The 19,968-nt window shown below is 38.2% G+C and overlaps 1 protein-coding gene across 6 annotated transcripts in view; it reads right to left on the bottom strand.

Moving 5' to 3' along the window:
- CDIN1 (CDAN1 interacting nuclease 1) overlaps positions 1-19,968 on the bottom strand; it is a 337,401-nt gene that overhangs the window by 66,173 nt on the left and 251,260 nt on the right. For 4 of the 6 annotated variants that reach the window (XM_020993007.2, XM_020993253.2, XM_078151318.1 and 1 more), the window contains one exon: positions 10,850-12,447. The exons of the other annotated variants lie outside the window; for them this stretch is intronic. In XM_020993007.2, the coding sequence (XP_020848666.1) occupies positions 12,312-12,447 (136 nt within the window). In that variant the 3' untranslated portion in view covers positions 10,850-12,311. Of the gene's footprint in view, positions 1-10,849; positions 12,448-19,968 lie in introns of those variants that run through there. 6 annotated transcript variants of the gene reach the window in all.

The following is a 19,968-nucleotide window of genomic DNA, read 5'->3' as shown; positions in this document are numbered from 1 at the left end:
GCCCCAGGTTAGCCTCCCAAATGATATTCAAATTAACCCTGAAAGGGCAGCAGTGGGAAATTCTAGGGCACATTTACAGTAATCATTTTTGGCTTGTCCCTGTTAGCAGGGTTGCAATCATGGTTTTAACTGTACCCTTTTCAACTTTAGGAATGGCTATGTGGCTTAGTGGATAGAATGTTGACTTTAGACTGAGGAAAACTTGAATTTATATCCTTAGGTCACCTTAACCTTTCTGTGCCTATGTGTCTATATTTGTCAAATGAATGGATTGGATTGGATCAGATAGCCTGTAAGATCCTTTCTATCTCTTTCTCTGTGATCTATTCTAATCTCTGTGTGTCTCAGGCAATGAACTCTCTGGGATTTACCTACTTTGACAGAGACCAGTTACATCTGGTTCCTATCTCAGAATTTGCCTTTGTTGACTAAATATATCCTCCATTATACAACCCCTCTTAGGAAATTAATAATTTCAAGCTTGATTTCCTTGCCCATGCTATTGTTGTCTTTCAGTAGCATCTGTCTCTTTGTGACCCCATTTGGGGTTTTCTTGGCAAAGGTACTGGAGTGGTTTGCCATTTCTTTCTCCAGATCATTTTACAGATGAGGAGACTGAGGCAAACAGGGTGAAGTGACTTGCCCAGGGTCACATAGCTATTTTGCATGTACCTGGTGAGAAGGTGTGAAGTCTGAATGTGAGAACAACTCCTCAGGGAATATGATTCTGTCTGAACCTCACAAAGATACCGTCTTATATTATGGGGTAGTAGATAAAGAACTGGTTTTGGAGCCAGGAAAAAACTGGGTTCAAATTCTGCCTCTGAACCATGTTGGCTGTGTGAGCCAGGGTAAACTACTTAATCTCTCAGTGCTCTAGGGAACCTTTTAATGTGATAAAAGGGAAGAGAATGTACCTACTTGAATTGATAGAATTTCCTATATCAATGAAATAGATCTCGTACCCTATCCCTATCCTAACTTGTCTTGAAAACATTTTTCTGGAGGAAATGAATGATTCTTTGAAACAGTCAGTTCTCACACAATAAGTGTTTTCCTTCAGGAGGATTCTGGATTGAGGATAACTTTGATAGTAATGATGTGGTCCATCCATCATTAAAAAATGCTATCTTGAGAAATGGATTATTACAGCATAATCATGTACAAGGGCAGTGGGAAAGAAGGGAGAGAAAGGGTATGGTAGGCAGGGAGGAGAGCTGAAGTCTCCATATTAGAGGGTTGAGTTTCTAAGCTTAAAAGAGCTATGTAGTATTTGCTGTCCATTTAACTTGTAAACAATAAAATATCTCAAAGTTCCCTTGGAAATAATTGCATTATCAATCCTTCCTAATTCGTTTTTAGTTTCTCATGTGCTCCTTAGAAAACAACAAAGAATGCAAAGGATATGTGTCTCAATTCTCATTTTCTTTCCCCATGTCCTTCCAGTGTTTTTCTTTGGAAGGCAAAACTTTAAAGGGCAGTAGGGGAAATAAACAGACTAGAAAAAAGTTACCAAAGCAGCAAATAAATTTTGAATTTAAATTCAATTAACTCATATATATTTTGCTGCTCATGTCTCTTTTGTTTTCCCTTTTTGAAAAAAAAATCCTCTGTTAGGATATTTCTTTTCCATATACTAAAGACAATCCCCCACCAAGAAAAAAAAAAGCTCTTTTATAAGTTCTTAAAGAAAAAAACAACAACCAATAAACCACTTTCATACCTGACTTTAAAAGCATACTGGAGCTTTTCTGTTTAGGTTAATATGAATCATAAAATTTTAGACTATTAGTTACTAATTTTTCATGTGTAACATTTGCCATTATCTTGGTGGGTGAAATTAACGAACTGATAAAATTAGAATTTTCAGAACAAAATATTTATGGTTAGATATAAATTATATAAAAGGAAATTGCATTAGCATATAAAGCATATCCAATCTCCTCCAACCTTGAAAATATTTGAACATCTCTGGGAGAATGTTTTTTGAATCATCATTTGAACTTCATAACCAAAATCAAGGCTGAATTGTATTTTATAAATCTATATATATCTTTCTTCCATATTAAATGGAAAAACAAAAGTCCAGATGATGTGGAGACTAGGAAAGAGAAGGCCCTAGAGATTCCAGCTCAACTCGCCAACAGAAAGACATTGTCTGATACCCCCCAAATTCCAAGATCCATGCTAGCCATTCATGTAGGGATTTCTCACTTAGAACTATTTTTGATAAGAACTGTTGCATACAGCCAAAGTTTGGTTGATATATTTCATGCAGATCAGGGTTTATTTAACTGATGGCTACAGACCTATAAGGATTCTGGGCATAGATTTCAGGGGGTCCATGAGTTTGGGGGAAAATGACATCTTTATTTTTACCAAACTCTAATCGAAATATAGCATTTCCTTCAATTATGAATGCAGGCAATAATACGGAGAGGTCTATAAGACTTTGCCAAGACTGCCGAGAAGGGCCATGACACTTTTCTTTTGAAGACATGGCTATTGATCATAGCGATTTTTTTTTTTGCTTCCCTTGCACTTCTAATGAGTTTTTACCACACTCATAGCAATATCTTCATGTCAACATGTTAAGAATCTGTGATTTCCTTAAGATGAAGTTTTACGTAGTTATTTATAACATCATTATGCTTAATAAATATCTTGAGACTAGAACTAAAAAAATCAGTTGCTGAGAAAAATGAGTAGACATAACCTCAAAAATGAGAATATAACTTTAATAACTCACCTAAACAAGAAAGAAGTATCATAAAAAGTGGACTCTAATCAGTATCACAAACAAGTGTTTTTATGTGTTAACAAGACAAACTAGATATTAAACATACTTATTCCTTATTATATGGACAAAAAAATCTGTTCTATTAAAACTATCTGTAGGGTGAAAATCCATTAAAAAATCTTATTCTCTTATGAATATCTTATGTCTCCTCCAAGGAGGAATTTTCCATAAAGTGAAAGCTAGACATATGTTATTGTTTGTTAAAGCAAAAATCTGAAGAGTAAGTGTTTATTTAGTGAGGGAATGTGTGTAGATAAAACACTTGGGAATTGTCACTCCCACCTTAATTTTCTCTTTAGTTTATATACTTTTGCTGCTTTTAAGATAGCCTCTTCTAAATTTTATTTTATCATGATAAGTTAAATCAAGCTGTGAAAGGCTCTCCTGAGTTATTAAATTATTATTTAAGCCTTAAATTGTTGTTTTAACTTTTTATGTATTTTTTTTTTTAAAGAGAGGCAGTGAGCTGGCCTTGGGGTTAGGAAGAGCTGTTTGATTCTGACATATGTTGGCCATGTGATCCTGGGCAAGTCATTTAACCACTCAGGGCTCAAGGAAATATAAGAATATATATTGTTGAGAAAGTGCTGGCTGGTGTGGCATAAGGAATTTCCTCATCTGGGAATTCCCTAAATCAATGACATTACAAGTCTAGGCCATCTTCCTACATCTTATTTCCCTAACCAGATTAAAAATTCTATGAGAATAGGAACCATGTTATTGTATTTTATATCTTGTTACTCTCCATCATAATACTGTGAATGCAGTATGTGCTCAACACATGTTTGTGGAGGGAAGGAAAAGAGGAAAGAAAACATAGTGTGCCTTCTCATAACTTTCAGTTCTCCTTGGATACTGAGTCAATACTCAGTTTACCTGTGGGGCCTTTCGAATATAATCCTGGGAAACTTCGGGCAAATAAGAAATGTGAAACTTCCAGTTTCTTTCATGTCTCCAGCTGAATGACTCTCCCCTAACTATGGTGAAATATGTCAACTGCCTTTGGCATTTTCAAATAATCATATATTCTGAGTTAATGACTTTGAAAAAAAGGGGAGGATAGTTCATGGAAAGTGTCATCTCAGGGGTTGGATCCTTTTGGCAAATGATCAAAAAAAAGCATCTCTTTTAGATACTGAATCTGCATTTGCCACCTCCCTGATCATGACCTCTTTCCATCAGCCCATCCACTGTAAAGTGTAGGCCTCAAAATTCTGTTTGTCAGAGGCAAAGGTTAGTGAATAGGTAGAACATTGGTGCTGGAGTCATAGCCATAGCCACCCCCTCAACCAGTCTCTTTCCAAATCTTTAAACTGGAGTTAATTAATATGTGCACAACCTATTTCAGAAGGTAGTAGTGAGATAAGTCCTTTGAAAACCTTAGACTATTACACAGTTGAGAGTTATTAATCATAGTTTGCTGTCTGCTAAGCATAGCACATGTGGCCAAAACTTATTGAATTGGAAGTTTTCTAGGCAATTGGGGTTAAGTGACTTGCCCAGGGTTACACAGCTAGTAAGTATCAAGTGTTTGGTCTGAGGCCGGATTTGAACTCAGGTCCTCCTGACTTCAGGGCCGGTGCTGTATGCACTGCGCCACCTCGCTGCCCCCAAATTGGAAATTTAACAGACAATCTGATTTGAGGGGTTTGGGCTGGGGTAGTCAGGAGAAAGGACTGGCTCCCCAGAGGGAAAATAAAGAAAAGCTTTGTCAGGTAGAGGGAAAACACCCCCTTAAAACATAAAGTCACCTAGCTGCCCCCCTTCCCCCTTTATTTTAAGAGAGGCAGTGGCATGGTGGATAGAGAGCTGGCTTTTGAGTTAGGAAGAGCTGGGTTTGAGTGTGACATATGTTGGCTGTGTGACCCTGGGCAAGTCATTTAACCACAGTTTTTAGAGCACAGCTTAAATGCCTACCTTTCCTCATTTCCCCAGCACTAGGACTCATTCTTTCCTGGAATGACTTTGTGTGTAATTTGTATTTACTTATCTGTGTGCAGATGAGCTGTTTCCTCAGTAGAAATGCAAACTCTTTGAAGGTAGAGATTGTCTACCTTTTTTTTTTTCTTTTTGCTTCCCCAGACAGGGGTGGGGAACCTGTGGCCTTGAGGCCATATATGGCCCTCTAGGTCCTCAGGTGCAGCCTTTTGACTGAGTCCAAGTTTTACAGAATAAATCCTTTTATTAAGGGGATTTGTTCTGTGAAGTTTGGATTCAGTCAAAGGGCCGCACTTGAGACCTAGAGGGCCACGTGTGGCCTGGAGGCCTCAGGTTCCTCACCCCTGGACTAGCACGATGCCTTAGATATGGGAGTGACTTACCAAATGTTTGTTGAATTATTGAATATGATTCTACTATGAGTGTTTATCTTGGCCTTTATTAAACAAACATGCATTTCAAAGTAGATATCAGTCAAGCCTTTATTAGGTCAGAAGTATTAAGAAAGGTTTTTGAATTAAAGAGTAACTTTCAGTAAAGCAGACAATGCTTTTGTCTTTGCTTCTAGTAAGCACATACCCATCTTTCTCTTAGGAAAACTAGTTTATTGGTTCTGGTGATTTGCTTAGGTCATTTTAAGGAGTAAAGGAACAGCATAGTACCTGCCTTCTGAGTCCTTGAAAACCGTTTTCCTTCATAGATTCAATTAAGTGCTCTTGGCTATACACATTATACATTTGGTCTGAAAGGTGTTCCAACTAAAACTAAAGGAATATATAAAGCCTGCTGCTAGGACAAACTAAACTGTTATTGCAGAATTCATCTGTTTCTAGCGCATGTAAAAATTACAAAATTTTTTTTTTCCTCAATAAGAAAAAAAATGTTGAGAAATACCGCTATTCAAAGAGGCTTCCAGGGAATTAATGACTGGTTTAGGTTACTGGTCACTGGCTTCACATTCAGCCCTGAATTAAACCCAGAACTTGAATTATCACTTAATTGACTTTATTTCATTTCATGTTAGCATCTCAAAGTGGCTTTCAAGTAAAAAAAAAAAAATCACCCTGCCATAGTAATGTCATCCTTTTCCTTGGGAAGTAAGGCCATTTTCTATATCCCAGTAGTATCACTACAGGACCACCAGGTGGTGCAATGTCTAGAATGCTAGGCCTGGGGTTAGGAAGACCTGAGTTCAAATCTGTCCTCAGACATTTCCTAGCTGTATGACACTGGGCAAATCACTTAACTCTGTTTACCTCAGTTTCCTCATCTGTAAAATGAGCTGAAGAAGGAAATGGCAAACCAGTTCAGTATCTTTGCCAAGAAAACCCCAAATAGGGTCATAAAGAGTCAAACATGACTAAAAGACAACAAAAGCATCGCCATGTCCTTGAGTTGATACTCACTATTGCTTGGGCATTACTCCGTAGCTTCCATATGTCTACACTAAAGACAAGTGGCAATTCAAAAGGGGCCCAAATGGTTGGGGGGTGGGGGGGAGAACATTACGGAAAAACTAGAATGGACCATTATACCAATTATAATTGAATTCCCATATACTGACAATGAGACAGTATGCTGGAGTGAACAGATACACAGTTGGCCTTGGAGTCAAGAAAAGTTGGGTTCAAATCTTGCCTCTGACACAAACTAGCTGTGTGACCCTGAGTAAGTCGCTTCACTTCTAAGTATCTCAGATGGCCCTGTAGGATCATAGGATCTAGTGGAGATAGCATTCTTCACTGATAGAGCAGTTTTCATAGCAGGAGTTCACAAAATGGCAAAAGGAATGACACAGGAATGACAAAAACATGGGACATCAAAGATCATCTGAGGAAACAGGTCAGACAAAAAATGAATTAAAAATTAAGTGATTAAAAAAAAGGCCACCACTATTTTAGTCTATGGCACAAGGAGCGAATGACATAACCCTAATACATATTTTGAGAATCATAAATAAGAGTTTAGAAACCTATGAGATTGTTTCAAAATGTTCCTCCTTGCCGCTTCCTAACACTATAAATGACTTCCCATGTCTGCTAATTTTTTTCAAATATTATTCAATAGAATGACTAAACAATTACTTTAAAAAAACAGTTGGATTCATTTAACCTGATGTTATGATATGGTACAAGGCAGCAGGTTATCCTGGAAAATGGCGTATTGAATCAATTCCTTGGAATTCCTCAGGGTACAGCTATTGCATCAAGACCACAGCTTTTTGTGCTAACTGAAACAAACCATCAGAAGATCTTCTCTCCTCCCCCCTTTCCCCTTCCCTGTGGAAAAGTTTAAATAGGTTTTTTGAAGTGCTTTGATCAAGCTCTGAAATAATTTTAGGGGATTACTATTGTACTAAAACTATAATTTATAGTGCCTGACCTAAGCAGCTCATTGTCTAGCAGTTGTATATGAAACAATAGCAGGAAAGTACAAAACACAAGGGCAACCCAAGCTGGTCTGTTTATTATTTAGCTCATAATTACATCTTCCTTATTTAATCTTCGGGATCCTGGCAAGTTCTTAAAAATACAGGTTCAAATAATGTTTACTATGCACAGGAGGTTTGGTTTTGAGTAACATGTCGAGAGTATCCAAACTTTGTGTAACATGTGACCTTTCCTGAACCTAAGCGCGGTCTACTTTATACAGATCGTCCAGATAGACAGGTCCTGTACAAAGGGGAAAGTTGCTGCCAAACTCCTATTGTCAGCCACTCGGCCCCCTTTGTAGGGAAACATGATTTGAGTCTAAACTCAAAACTCTAACAAGCCAATCAGAGGATTTTAATGGTCAGTTTTGTAGCATCATAGACCTGAGGCTAGAAGGGAACTTGGAGGCCAGTTTTAATTTCCTGATTTTATAGATGAGGAAATGGAGGTTCAGAAAGTTTCAATGACTTACGTAAGGTCACATAGGTAGTATCAGAGGCAGAATTTGAACCCAGGTCCTCTGATTCCAGAACCTGGGTGTTCTTTTGACTCATTTTATTCTGAAGCAGTTTTAGTTTTATTTTGGGGGGAAGGAAGAACCTGTGAAGATCAATTTGTAAATGGTTATTTGTCCTCGTATTAAATCGTAAGCTTCTTGAAGCAGACACTGTTTTTTGCTTCTTTTTGTATCTCTAGAAATTGGCGTAGTGCCTGACAAACAGTAGGCACTTAATAAATGTTTATTGTCTATCTAGTTGAATGAAACAGGAATGATGTTAAAATTAAATAATTCAGAAAATTTATTATTAATGACTGTAAATGAGCAACACGTTTAATGCAGTAACAATAAACCTTGCCTATCTGGATCCCTTACCTGAGGCATTCACCTAGGTATCGACCTCATTCCTTATTTGGCGATTTACAATCTCATCTGGGTAAGAAATTTTATTGATGGAGCATAGGGTAGTGGATAGATAGCTCAAAGCCAGGAGGATCTGAGTTCAAATCCTGCCTTTGGCATGTACAGTTTTGTGATCGTGGGTAAAATTGTTTCACTTCTTAGGGCTCTAGACAACTCTCTAAAGACTCTAGTTGTGGAAGAGGTGCTGACCTGCATTGTTAGAAGGTTTCCTCACCCCAAAGTTCTCCATACCAATGAAAACACAGGGCCAGTCCCTATCCTTATAGGTGATGTGTGTCAGGATTGAATCCCTCATGCCCAAAGATCATCTGGTATTCTAAATATACATAGTATAGGAAGTGGATGCGTTTTTACCCAAGGATCATTTTCTAGGAAGAAAAGGAGCTAAGAAATAATTAGAAACAGTAGAATTAATGTACACATGGGAAGAAAGACTGGCCAAAGGATACTGATGGGAAACACTGAATAGAGAGATCAAAAGGGGCAGGGCAAGAGGATATGGAAATATATTTGAAGTGGCATGTTCAAGCTGGAAGAATATTAACTGAATTAAAACAGTGGGGTCTGTAGAAAAGGAAAGTCAAGAAGGACGGAGAAATGGTTATTTGCTCATCATGGAAAGGAAATAATGTGCCTGATTCCCTGGTGAGCACAATGCCTGACACAGTAGGTGCTTAATAAATGTTTATTAATTTACTGATGAGCAGGGTCTGAATTAATAGTTAACTTTTGGGCTATATGTTAGACATGTGGGTCTCCTAAGAAACATCTGATAAATTTCATTTAGGACACTAAATGGTCTCCTAATGGTCTGAAAGAGTTAATGCAGATCTCTTTCCCATTAGACCCAAAAGGAACAACTGACTTCATTCTCCAGGGCTGACTCAAGCCTTGTACTGTCATTCAAAAGTCTATAGACTTTAAAAGAAAATATTTACCTCCTGAAGTACCAGCTGATTTTGCTTCCTTTTTTGGGTTTCTTTGGACTGCATACTTTTTACAGAAACACAGGGAAGACATGTTGCCTCCTCTCTGGATGGAAAAAAAATCATCCTGATTTCCAGAATTTCTCCAGTTTAAGTTTTTGGGGCAGATTCTCTCCATCAAGTCCAAATATCATATGGGTTGGACTAAGAGTGTGTCTTCATCCTTAGGCCACATGATGTGAACATTTTCAAGGCTTCATAGAGGCATTATCATGGTGTTTGTGAGAGCAGATGCTTGGCAAGTCTATATATGCCAGGGAGAACATCATTCAGTTTTATGTGTACTTCTGTTTTCTGCATTGGTATAATTCACTAGCACATTCTGCAGAATACTCCATAAAACAGGATTTGGCTGTAATGTTAAGGTTCTAATGACTACAGCATTATATATAAAAAAAGTAGTCATTTCTACTACTTTAAGTTGATGTTTACATTCAATAAACTGAGAAAAATGCACAGATGAGTATTTTGTAGCATTTAAAAAAAGAGATAACAATTAAGTTTCCATTTGTTTGGAGTGAGGCATTTCCCTCTCTCCTTTCTCTTTTTCCTTCCTTCCTTCCTTCCTTCCTTCCTTCCTTCCTTCCTTCTTCCTTCCTTCCTTCCTTCCTTCCTTCCTTCCTTCCTTCCTTCCTTCCTTCCTTCCTTCCTTCCTTCCTTCCTTCCTCTCTGTCTCTCTCTCCCCCTCTCTCTCTCCCTTCCTGGTTCTCTCTATTTTGCCCAGGCTGGAAGTTCATATTTTCCTATAGGATTGAGTTTGGACACCCAAAAGGGCCTTAGCTCACTGCAGCTCTAAACTGACCTCAAGTGATTGCCAGCCTTTTTCTTCCTTGGTGGCACAGACTGATTACAAGCACATACCACCACTCCTCACTCATTTTGTCCTTTCTAAGGTTTAAAAGTAGCAGGTAAAACAATTACAGTATTTTTTTTTAAATGAGGAAAATTGTCAGTAAAAATTACTAGTAAAATTACTACAAGAGGTACAATTTCTACCACTCTCCTTTCTGTGGCAGATGTACAAAATTTTAAAAGTTCCCTCATTCAGAGGAGAGTGAGGCTTTGATCGAAAACACCAAATACACCATACAACCTGTTAACGTCAGAGCACCAGGTAGGAGAAGAAATACAAAGTGTAAGGCTAGTCTTCTTTATTTGTGTACCTTTGTCATAAATTTGTTTAATTTAAAACAAACAAATCTTCAACTAGGGCTAACAAGATTTTCAGCATCTGTTCAGATAAATTAAAAAATTTAATTAAAATTAAAAATTTAAAAAAGAAAATTTAGCTCTAGTGAATGAATCTCATGAACACTATCTATATATCTGTATCTATCTACCTATCAGACAGTGTGGCTTAAATAATTATATATTAAAGATGGAGTTCTGAATATTTTGGGGTCATGGATCATGAGAGCTCTAGTGAAATCTATGAACCTCTTCTCAGAGTAATATTTTTACATGCATAAGGTAAAATACATAGGATTACCAAAAAAACCACTTAGATGGAAATACAGTTACCAAAATATAAAAAACAAAAACAAACAAAAACAAATGCCTAGCTTCCAGAGAAAGAAGGTTGGGTCTGAAATTTTTCATTTTGCTTTTTTGAAAACTTGTGTCATCTTACTGCCATGTCTTTTCCATTCTTTTCTTGTGCTTTCTTTCTCAATACTGTTCACAGTAATCTGAAGATTTCTGCCAGAAGAGTAAAAGGCAAAATCAGAGCTAATCTTTGAAAAAGGTGAGGAATGGAAATGAGTTCCAGGCATTTGCAAAAGTAACATTTTAATTAATATTTTCAAAGTGACATATTTACAAGAATGGCTCTGCTTAGAAATTAATCTGTCATCATGGAAACCGATAGACCTTGACTGCTCACTGAGGCTAAGGGTGTAACTGGAGGGTCTTGGGTTTCTAAATGAGAGGGTTAGAATTCATCTTTTGGTATTTTGCTTGTAGAATGAAACCTGCTCTACAAGGTATCTAATTAAAAGAGGAAAACAGTGGGGCCGACAGGGGAAGAGTGTTCTTTCCTCTCTTCTTTCTTTAAAACGATGACAAGTAAAACAACACCCAGACATGCAATGGTTTTTTGTTTTGTTCTGTTTTTTCCTTCCTTGTGTGATGTTCTATCCATTTCTTCCTCAGTTCAAAATGTCCAATTCTTAAAAGAGAACTTCTGTAGCACAACTGTGTGGATTGTGATAAAAAAATAGATATTGAACTACAACTACGTTGCCATGTTTATTAGGGCAATTTGTTTAATCGGAGAGGCAGGTAGAAAATAGGAGGCAGAATTTGGTTTTTATTTTTCATTCCTACAAGTATTGGACAACATATCTGTTTTCTCTCAAGATATTTTGAGATAATCTTTTGACAGAACCCCTAATTGGATCTAAGTTGCCTCCCTTCAAATGTCAATCTCTAACATCAGTGTAATGTAGATGCACTGTAATTGTGGTGCTGAAAAATACGTTTGAAATTGATCACCATAAACACGTTTGATGTTCAGATGTTCCTGTAAAAAAGAGGAAATTCACATAAAATGTTGCTCACGGTTTGGCCAAATGCCACTCGAGTCAGGAAACTCTGTTCAGAGTGGACAATGTAGCTCCCAAGCACAGCTCCTGCCTGATGCCCTGTACCACCTGATGACAATGGACTGTTCTAGTTAACAGTGAAATCATAGTTTCATACATCATTTCTTAGCTTTCTGGGTGGAGGAGGGGAAAGAAGTCCTCATTTTGAACTAGATCTGCCCATTGCTTTAATAAAATACTGGTTATCTGCATGTATATGGGAAGAAAAAAGGAGAAAGGAAAGAAAATGAATAGAAACTATGAAAAAAAATAATAATGGGGGGTGATTCTGCAACCAGGAGGAGAACTGAAAATCACACCTTTCAGCCTCCACATTTTTTCTTTTGTTCTACAGGCAAGGAGAAACCATCCGGAAGGAAGAAAGATTATGACTATCTATAAACCAACTGTTTGACAGAGACAGAAATGCTGATAATGAGTGGGTTATGTCTGTAGTTCCTGGCTGCTCACATCAACAAGGGATGAAACAAAACAGAAACTCTTGATATTTGTCTGAAGAGGTACTGGTGTGACCACGGGCAGCAAGAGTTCAGCTGAAGTTCAGGGCAGATGTGGCCAGCAGTTTATACTGCAGGAAAGTCAAATTGCTTCCGGATTCACCTCTTCCTCCTCACGTCATTTCCAGGATGGTCAGGGCTGAGCGATGCCCTGGCCTAGGGTGACAAGGTCGGTGGGGAAGCAGTCTTTGAGTAAGATGCCTCTTTCTCGGTTACAATCCAGCTCCTCGATGAATCCATACCAATAGATCACTAATCCAGGACCAAATCTGTGCGTGTGTGTGTGTGTGTGAGAGAGAGAGTGAGAGAGAGAGAGAGAGAGAGAGAGAGAGAGAGAGAACGAACATGAATTATGTTATATATTACCTGGAGAAAGGAAATTCATCATAGATTAATAAGAGCTGGACCTGCAAGGTTCATCCTAGTCCATTTTCATACAAAGGCCCAGTGAGGATTTGTGTTTTGCCCAAGGTCACACAGCAATTTATAAAATTCTAAACAGAATACCTTTTGGGGCTACAGTGCTTTGTTTTTAAGACTATTCTTAGAAATGCTATTAAATTATTGAACTCTTACAAAGCCAGGTGGCACAGTGGATAGAACATGTTGTTAAGTCGTTTCAGTTACATCTGGCTCTTCCTGACCCCATTTGGGTTTTTTTTTTAGCAGAGATACTGGAGTTTCCCATTTTATTTTCAGCTCATTTTACAGATAAGAAAACTGTGGCAAATAGGGTTAAATGACTTGTCCAGGGTCACACAGCTAGTAAGTGTCTGAGGCTGGATTTGAACTCATGAAGATAAGTCTTCCTGATTCCAAGCCCAGTGCTCTATCCATTGTACCATCTAGCTAGCTGCCCATGGATAGAGTATGGGACTTGTTCAAATCTGACCTTAGATAACTTTATTATATAACCTCTGGCTGTCTGCTTTCACATATGTAAAATGGGGATAATAACAGCACCTACCTCACAAGGTATTTATGAGGATAAAATAAGATATTTTTAAAGTGCTTTGCAAACCTTAAAGCTATTATATAAGCTACTTACATTCTATAAATTTTGTTACATTTTAAAATTAAATTATTAAATTACATCAGCTACTTAAAATCTTAAAGCCACTATACAAGTGCTAGCTATTCTAATTATTAATATTAAGGTGATCTCAAACTATCAACTTTTTAGATTTATCTAGATTTTTACTTTTTTTCCTTAGAAACCTAAAATGTTTAATGTATGTTATCACTTGTTCTTAACTACTTTCAGAACTACTTGTTCTTAACTAATTTCAGAAAGCTAGGTATGAGTGAAATGTGCATTTAAGAAATGGGGAAACCTATGTCTGGAATTTTATTCAATTCTGCAAGCATTTATTAAGCACCTGATATGTTTAAGGCAGGGTGGCCAGTGCTGGGAATATAAATAGAAAGATGGCAAATAGCCCCTACCCACAAGCAGTTTATATCTACTGGCTTCAAGTGAATAATCTGGGGTTGTATGGCAAGAAGTCAATGTAGGCAAGCTTGCAATTTTTGTTTTCTGAAATTTTTTTTTAAAAAAAGTATTTGATTATACTCTTTTTTTCCCCATCAAAGAAAAAATTCAAAATTTTAAAAAAAGTAATAAAAAAGCAGAAATATTCTTAGTCCTCCTGATGCCTTTATTCTTCCATATGGGTAAAGGTCCCTCTTCTCCAATTCTTCCAGACTCTAAGATGTTTAAGTGGCATCAGAACCTCTCCCTCCAACAATTACTTCTGGCCCAATAGTAAAGTGAGGCAGAGAATCACTGGATTTGGAGTTGGAGGAAACCAGTTTTGAATCCTGGCTCTGACACTACATGTGTGACCTTGGTAAGTCATTTCATTTCTCTAGGCATCAGTTTCTCTATCTGTAAAATGAGGCTGGACTAGATGACTTCTAAGGCACTCTCCATCTATAAATCAGCGATCAACGTGAAATCTGATAATATGCTCTAATCAAGAAAATGAGGGCTTAGTCCAAGCAACCCGATGGTTAAGTGTAGAGACAGATTTCCAAAGGAACTTTCCACTCTCAGCGTTTCCAAACAGTGTCTTGGGAATGCCTCCAATATTGTTAACACTGACTGATCTCCACCAGGCCCAGTCAGGAAGTAGCCTCAGAGACTCTTCTACCCATCAGGAAGCTCAGACCTTTAGGCCGGGTTCATAACGATGTAAGCTCGATCAATCACTGTACACACAGATATGTTTTGCACATCAGTTTCACGTTTTTCCTACAGAGAGCACTTAATTAAAGGGCAGCACTACTTCTGGTGTAGTGTTGCAGGAATTTTACAGTGAAATCATAAATTATGAATGCTGGGTTAGTAAAAGGATGTCTAAAAACAGAACCGCTTTCTGTCGTCTATGCTAACAGCAGGCTGAACGATGTTCGGCCAAAAAGCTTTTTCATTCTATGATTTATTATATGCTATAGTGGACTTGCCAAAAATAACAGTACAGGATGAGCTGTTAGATACTGTACGTACAGGACCAAGTTCAGTAGGATGTCATGTAACAGTTTATTTGGGACTTGAATCATTAGGGTGGCCAAGTTTTCTTGAAGTTAAATTAAGACTTTTAAAGCTTCTTTCAACTCATATGAGGCAGAACTACAATGGAAATGTCCTGACGACAGGCAAGTTAGCAGCTGAGGTCCTTCTATGGCACCTTTTAAAACTCTAAAACTGGAAGTTTTGGGATAGCAGTCTCATTGTATGTTTTTCTGAATAAAAATGGTATATGGTGAGGTATTCTGCTTGAACCTAGAACTTTCTTTACACATTGTAGGTCTGTCCCATGTAAGGAGTTTCTTTGGAGGTCAATGGGAAACTTAGCCTAGTGCCACAGAAAGGAAGGAAGCCTGAGAAAAATCTGTTGGCGCCTACAAACAGGGATGCACTGCTGAAGGCAGGCAGTCTAAGTGCTTTGTCTCATGCAGTTGAATGTCATCAGAATACATGGTGCTTGGTCCTTGGTGCTCTACAAAGGGTTAAGTGAACCAGGACATAAATGATTTCTGAGCTTCTTAAATGTAAGGAAAAACTTCCTAATGATGAGAACCATCCAAAAGTGGAATGGTCTGCCTTGGGAGGTTGTGGGATTCCCATCGCTAGAGGTCTTCAAAGCAGTGTCTCAATGACTTCTTGTCACGTGGGTTCTAGTGGAGATTCTTTTTGGGCTATGGATTGTACTAGACAGTCATCAAGGTCCCTTTCAATTCTGACATCCTTTAATTGTGAAAACTCCAGTGTGGTTACCAAGGATACACAGGTGCAAAGCCTCTGAAAAACCATTAATCTACTTTTCATTTTTGAGACCACCTCGGGCCCTTCTGTCCAACAGGCCTAACATAAGCTCAGAAGTGCCCATCAGTTTGAAATGCAGCCCTTCTGGAGACCATCATGCTCCTCAGTAAGGCACTAATATTTTCACAAAGGGGAAAAACGTGTTCCAGCCAGTTACCAAAAAGAACAAAGAATATATGGGGATTGTAAACAACAAGCCCAGTATTTTAAAAGTTTTAATAAAACAAAAACACACATCACCACAATTCAGAGAGCAAGTACACGATGCACTCTCTGTGAACTACCATGTCATATGCTGCAGGACATGAAATGGCTGTTCAATGGAAACACAATGTCTAGCTCCACCGCAATCCCCTCCAAACCAGGATAATCAGTAAACATGCTACACCACCCTTTTATTTTATTAAAACATTGAAGACCTTGCATCACTTTGTGAGGCAAAACAGCTAAAAAGCTGTGCACCAACCATGAATTGTATTTCAACTTAAAAAAAATGATAACTCTAACATTAGTGATAGAGATAGGGACTGGACCTGTGATTTCTTTGGTGCTACATCAGGAAAACTCCCTCTGCAAAAGTGTAAGTCTTCATCTTCTCTGAAATTTGTTTAGTCTGAGAGTTGCTAAGGGCACTGAGAGATTCTATGATTTGCTCTAATCCTCCCTTTATGTGGAAGAGCAGGGGAACTTGAATCCAGTTCTTGGCTTCAAGGCCAACTCTCTATCTGCTACACCAAAAACAGCCTCTCTATCAGTGAATAGAGAGATAATAGAATTTTTGAATTGAAACATTATCTTGTCTAACCCTCTGACATTATAGGTATGAAAATGGAGGCCCAGAGACGTTAAGGGAATTAAATGCTTAACCAGGTGGCAAAGTGTGGCAATAGACTTTTTAAAACAACTTTCTACTCCTACAATTTTGCAACGTGTCCCAGTGGCAAAGGCAGTTTGAGAACTGAAATCTTCTGACTACTAGGGTGAGGCATTCCAGAGCTTGCTTCAAGCTCCTAGGAATCCATAACTTTCTAGCCACACACCTAATTCTGGAAAGGTCACTTGTAATGAGCAGCTTTATATAGTCAACTCTATTCGCTAAGCCAGGAGGAAGGGCCTAGTTTGTGGAGAATACAAAAAAGGCACATGATAAGCCAGCTGTAGGCCTCTCTCTCTCTCTCTCTCAATCTCTCTCTCTGTCTCTCTCTCTCTCTGTCTCTCTCTCTCTTCCTCTCTCCCTCTGTCTCCCTCTGTCTCTCTCTCTCTCTCTCTCTCTCTCTCTCTCTCTCTCTCTCTCTCTCTCTCCCCCCCCCTCTCTGACAGTATTTCAGACAAAGCTTGAATAGGTAAGGAGTTAGAGAGGTGGAAAAGCAGTCTCTAGGAAGAATCCAAAGGGTGGACACACGGTGAATTTATCCTCCAGAATGCCTGCTTGTTTTAATCTTGTAGTAGCGGGAAAGACTGAAAAGATGAGGAGACATATTCAAGCTTGTCTGTTGATTAAAAGAAAGCAAACAGTTTGAAAGCATACTGAGTCCCAGCAATAGAAGGAATGAGGAAAACAACAGAGCAAGTGTACTTCTGAAACAGCAGTTTTTCCCACCAGTTTAGGCATGATCTGCAATTCTATTGAGTATCGATAACGTGAGAATTAATGACATAATACAAATGCTTCAAGAGCAGCTAAGGAGATCAAAGTTCTAAAATGGAATTTGCAGATTCTTGTTTATAGGAGACTGTGATGTAAATGTCTTCTAAATGAGTTATCTCACATTCCAGGAAGGTGCCCTCGGCTCACAAAAAACAACAAATAAAACTTTTTTTGGAAAAAGGTGAGATGAAAGTTAACAGTCAAGTCAGCCTGGGAAAGTGAAAAGCCCCCATTATGAAATGTCATTTACACAATTAATAATTCAAAGTCTTTTGAGTTCTTTGAGCTCCTAGAGAGAGCCCTTTTGTTCTAAACTGGAGCCAAAATAAATTTGATTAAAGAGTCCAAAGTGTCTGGTGCTTCCTCTCATTTTTTTTGTTGTCTGACGGAAACAAATGCAGTCAAAAGTTCCACTCTGGCCACTCATGGTCTCCGAGCCAGGTGGGATTCTTTTGAGCAGAGTAGATGGGGATAGACTTATTGTGACCTTCCTGGGACGTTCTGGAATCTATTGCTCTGGACATCCAAACACCTGTCCACAGACCATCAGAATCGGGTTTGATCCTTAATGTGAAAGGGTCCACACAGCAAGGTTAGATTTATTTTGCAGCAACATGGGAACAAAATGATTATTTCTGAGAGGGAGGCTCCAAGCTCTGAAAAGTTGGAGTTGCAGAGACAAGGATCAAGAATTAGGGGCTGCAAGTACAATTCAAACAATTTCCCCACATAAAATATGGAAAAGGCTGTTGATTACTTATTGACCTCTGTAGCCACATGTGCAAAAATAAACGGTGACAGGAATGGACAAGGAGAAAGGGGGATGGGATCAAGCAGTTATTAAGTGCCTCCTATGAACCAGCAGCAAGGTGGCACAGTGAGTAGAGTGCTAGGCCTGGAGTCTGGAAGACTCATCTTCTTGAGTTCAAATCCAGCCTCAGACGCTTACTATCTGTGTGACCCTGGGCAAGTCACTTAACTCTGTTTGCCTCAATTTCCTCATCTGTCAAATGAGCTAGAGAAGGAAATGGCAAACCACTCCTTTGCTAAGAAAACCTCAAATGGGCCACAAAGAGTTGGACACAATGCAAAACGACTGAACAACATTACGTACCAGGCACTGTCCTAAGCGCTTTACAAATATCTCATTTGATCTATCAATATACAGTAACAGTTCACCTACCTAGGATGCAGAACAAGCTCACTTACCAGGAACATGGCTAACTATGAATAAATAAGCAAAGAAAAGCCTCTCAGCCCCAAAATACTTCACAATGTCCACACATTTGGGCATGATATATAGGAATGTCCCCAAGCCTTCCCTTAGAGGCTATTTACTCTTACTCTACTTACATTTATAAGTACTTATTGTTTATTATTGTGTGTTGCAAAGACAGCAAGGGAAGATGTGGAATAACTAGGAAACACACAAAATCAAAGAAGCACATTAGCCTTCAGTGCATTATTGCATTACAGTTTAATTAAAGCCAACAAGCATTTATTGCATGCTGACCAAATGCAAGATAGGATCCAAAGATAAAAAAAAAAAGACCAGACCCCACCCTCAAGGAACTTTATATAGCATAACAATCACAGCACAATTTCATAATGATGATCCCAAGCCAACAAGAAAAGGTTAAGTTATGTTCAGTGCATCCTGTTTAAGAAAGAAAGAAGTAATGTAGTCTGGGAAGATTTCCATCTAAAATGGTTAAATTATTTAAAAAAAAACTTGTACTTTAAATTCTTAGCTATTCAGCATGATACATTCCCTAAGAGTTCCAGATAACTGAGATTTTTCTAATATATAAGAGGTAGTGTGGGATAGTAGTCAGAGAGATGGATTAAGGGTCAGGAAGGCCTAACCTGACATATACTGGCTCTGTGACCAAACTCACAGATATGGACTATCCATCCCCTAAAAGCTATGATACAAGTAAGGTACATTACTCAATCCAAGCTTTTTCTCTACTCAAGTCCACATAATCTGAAGTTCAGGTGCTTACGTGTTGGGCTCCCATGCAAAAATTTCAGAAAAGATTCCCTTAACATTTTATTAATGATAAATTAAACAAATTTGCCTTCATTTACCTCCTGGTCCATAAAAATACAATTATTATTATTATTTTATGCTTCTTGAAAGGATAAATGAGAAGCTAGTATTTCCTCCATTTAACAAATTAGGAAATCTGAGGCCCAGAGCAGTGAGGGAACTACACAAGCTAATATATTATGTCACTCAATGGTCCATTAGTCCACAAGGAATCAACTTCAGGAATGTGAAGTCAGCAGGCTTCATACTTGAGTAGTTTATTATGTATCTATTCTGTGTAGTAGGAATATTATTTTGAGAAAGTTTTTTTTTTTTTGGAAAGGCAATCTGAATTTCAGGCCAAAGGAATCTATATATGATTAAATGTGAGGGAACAGGTTTATGCCACTTGGAAAACAGGTAGTGAGAGCTGAAGTTTAGGAATTATTGGATGAAGATAAGAGGAATTTTTCTTACTGGGAAGGAGTTCAAAAATTATGGAGGCAAATCTAAACATTAGGGAAAGAGTAAATCCAGAGCTCTGCCGTAACCTGGTCACACAAATGGTAATAAACAGATGTAACAAATTCAAGATCCAGACTACCCCTCCTTTCCTCATAACTTGATTCTTAGGGTCTAAAAGTCTAGTCACTGCTCTGAAAATATTTCAGGCGTCTTCACGTCATAAGAGTGTCACATTCATTTTCTTTCCCTGTGATTTCTCTACGAAGGATTCCCTAAATAGTATTTCTTTTAGTTCCAATTCATAAGAGGTCATATCT

Source organism: Phascolarctos cinereus, unplaced genomic scaffold (assembly GCF_003287225.1).
Source record: "Phascolarctos cinereus isolate Bilbo 61053 unplaced genomic scaffold, phaCin_HiC Scaffold_3;HRSCAF=262, whole genome shotgun sequence".
Lineage (NCBI taxonomy): Eukaryota > Metazoa > Chordata > Mammalia > Diprotodontia > Phascolarctidae > Phascolarctos > Phascolarctos cinereus.
This window is presented reverse-complemented; position numbering and strand designations above follow the sequence as displayed.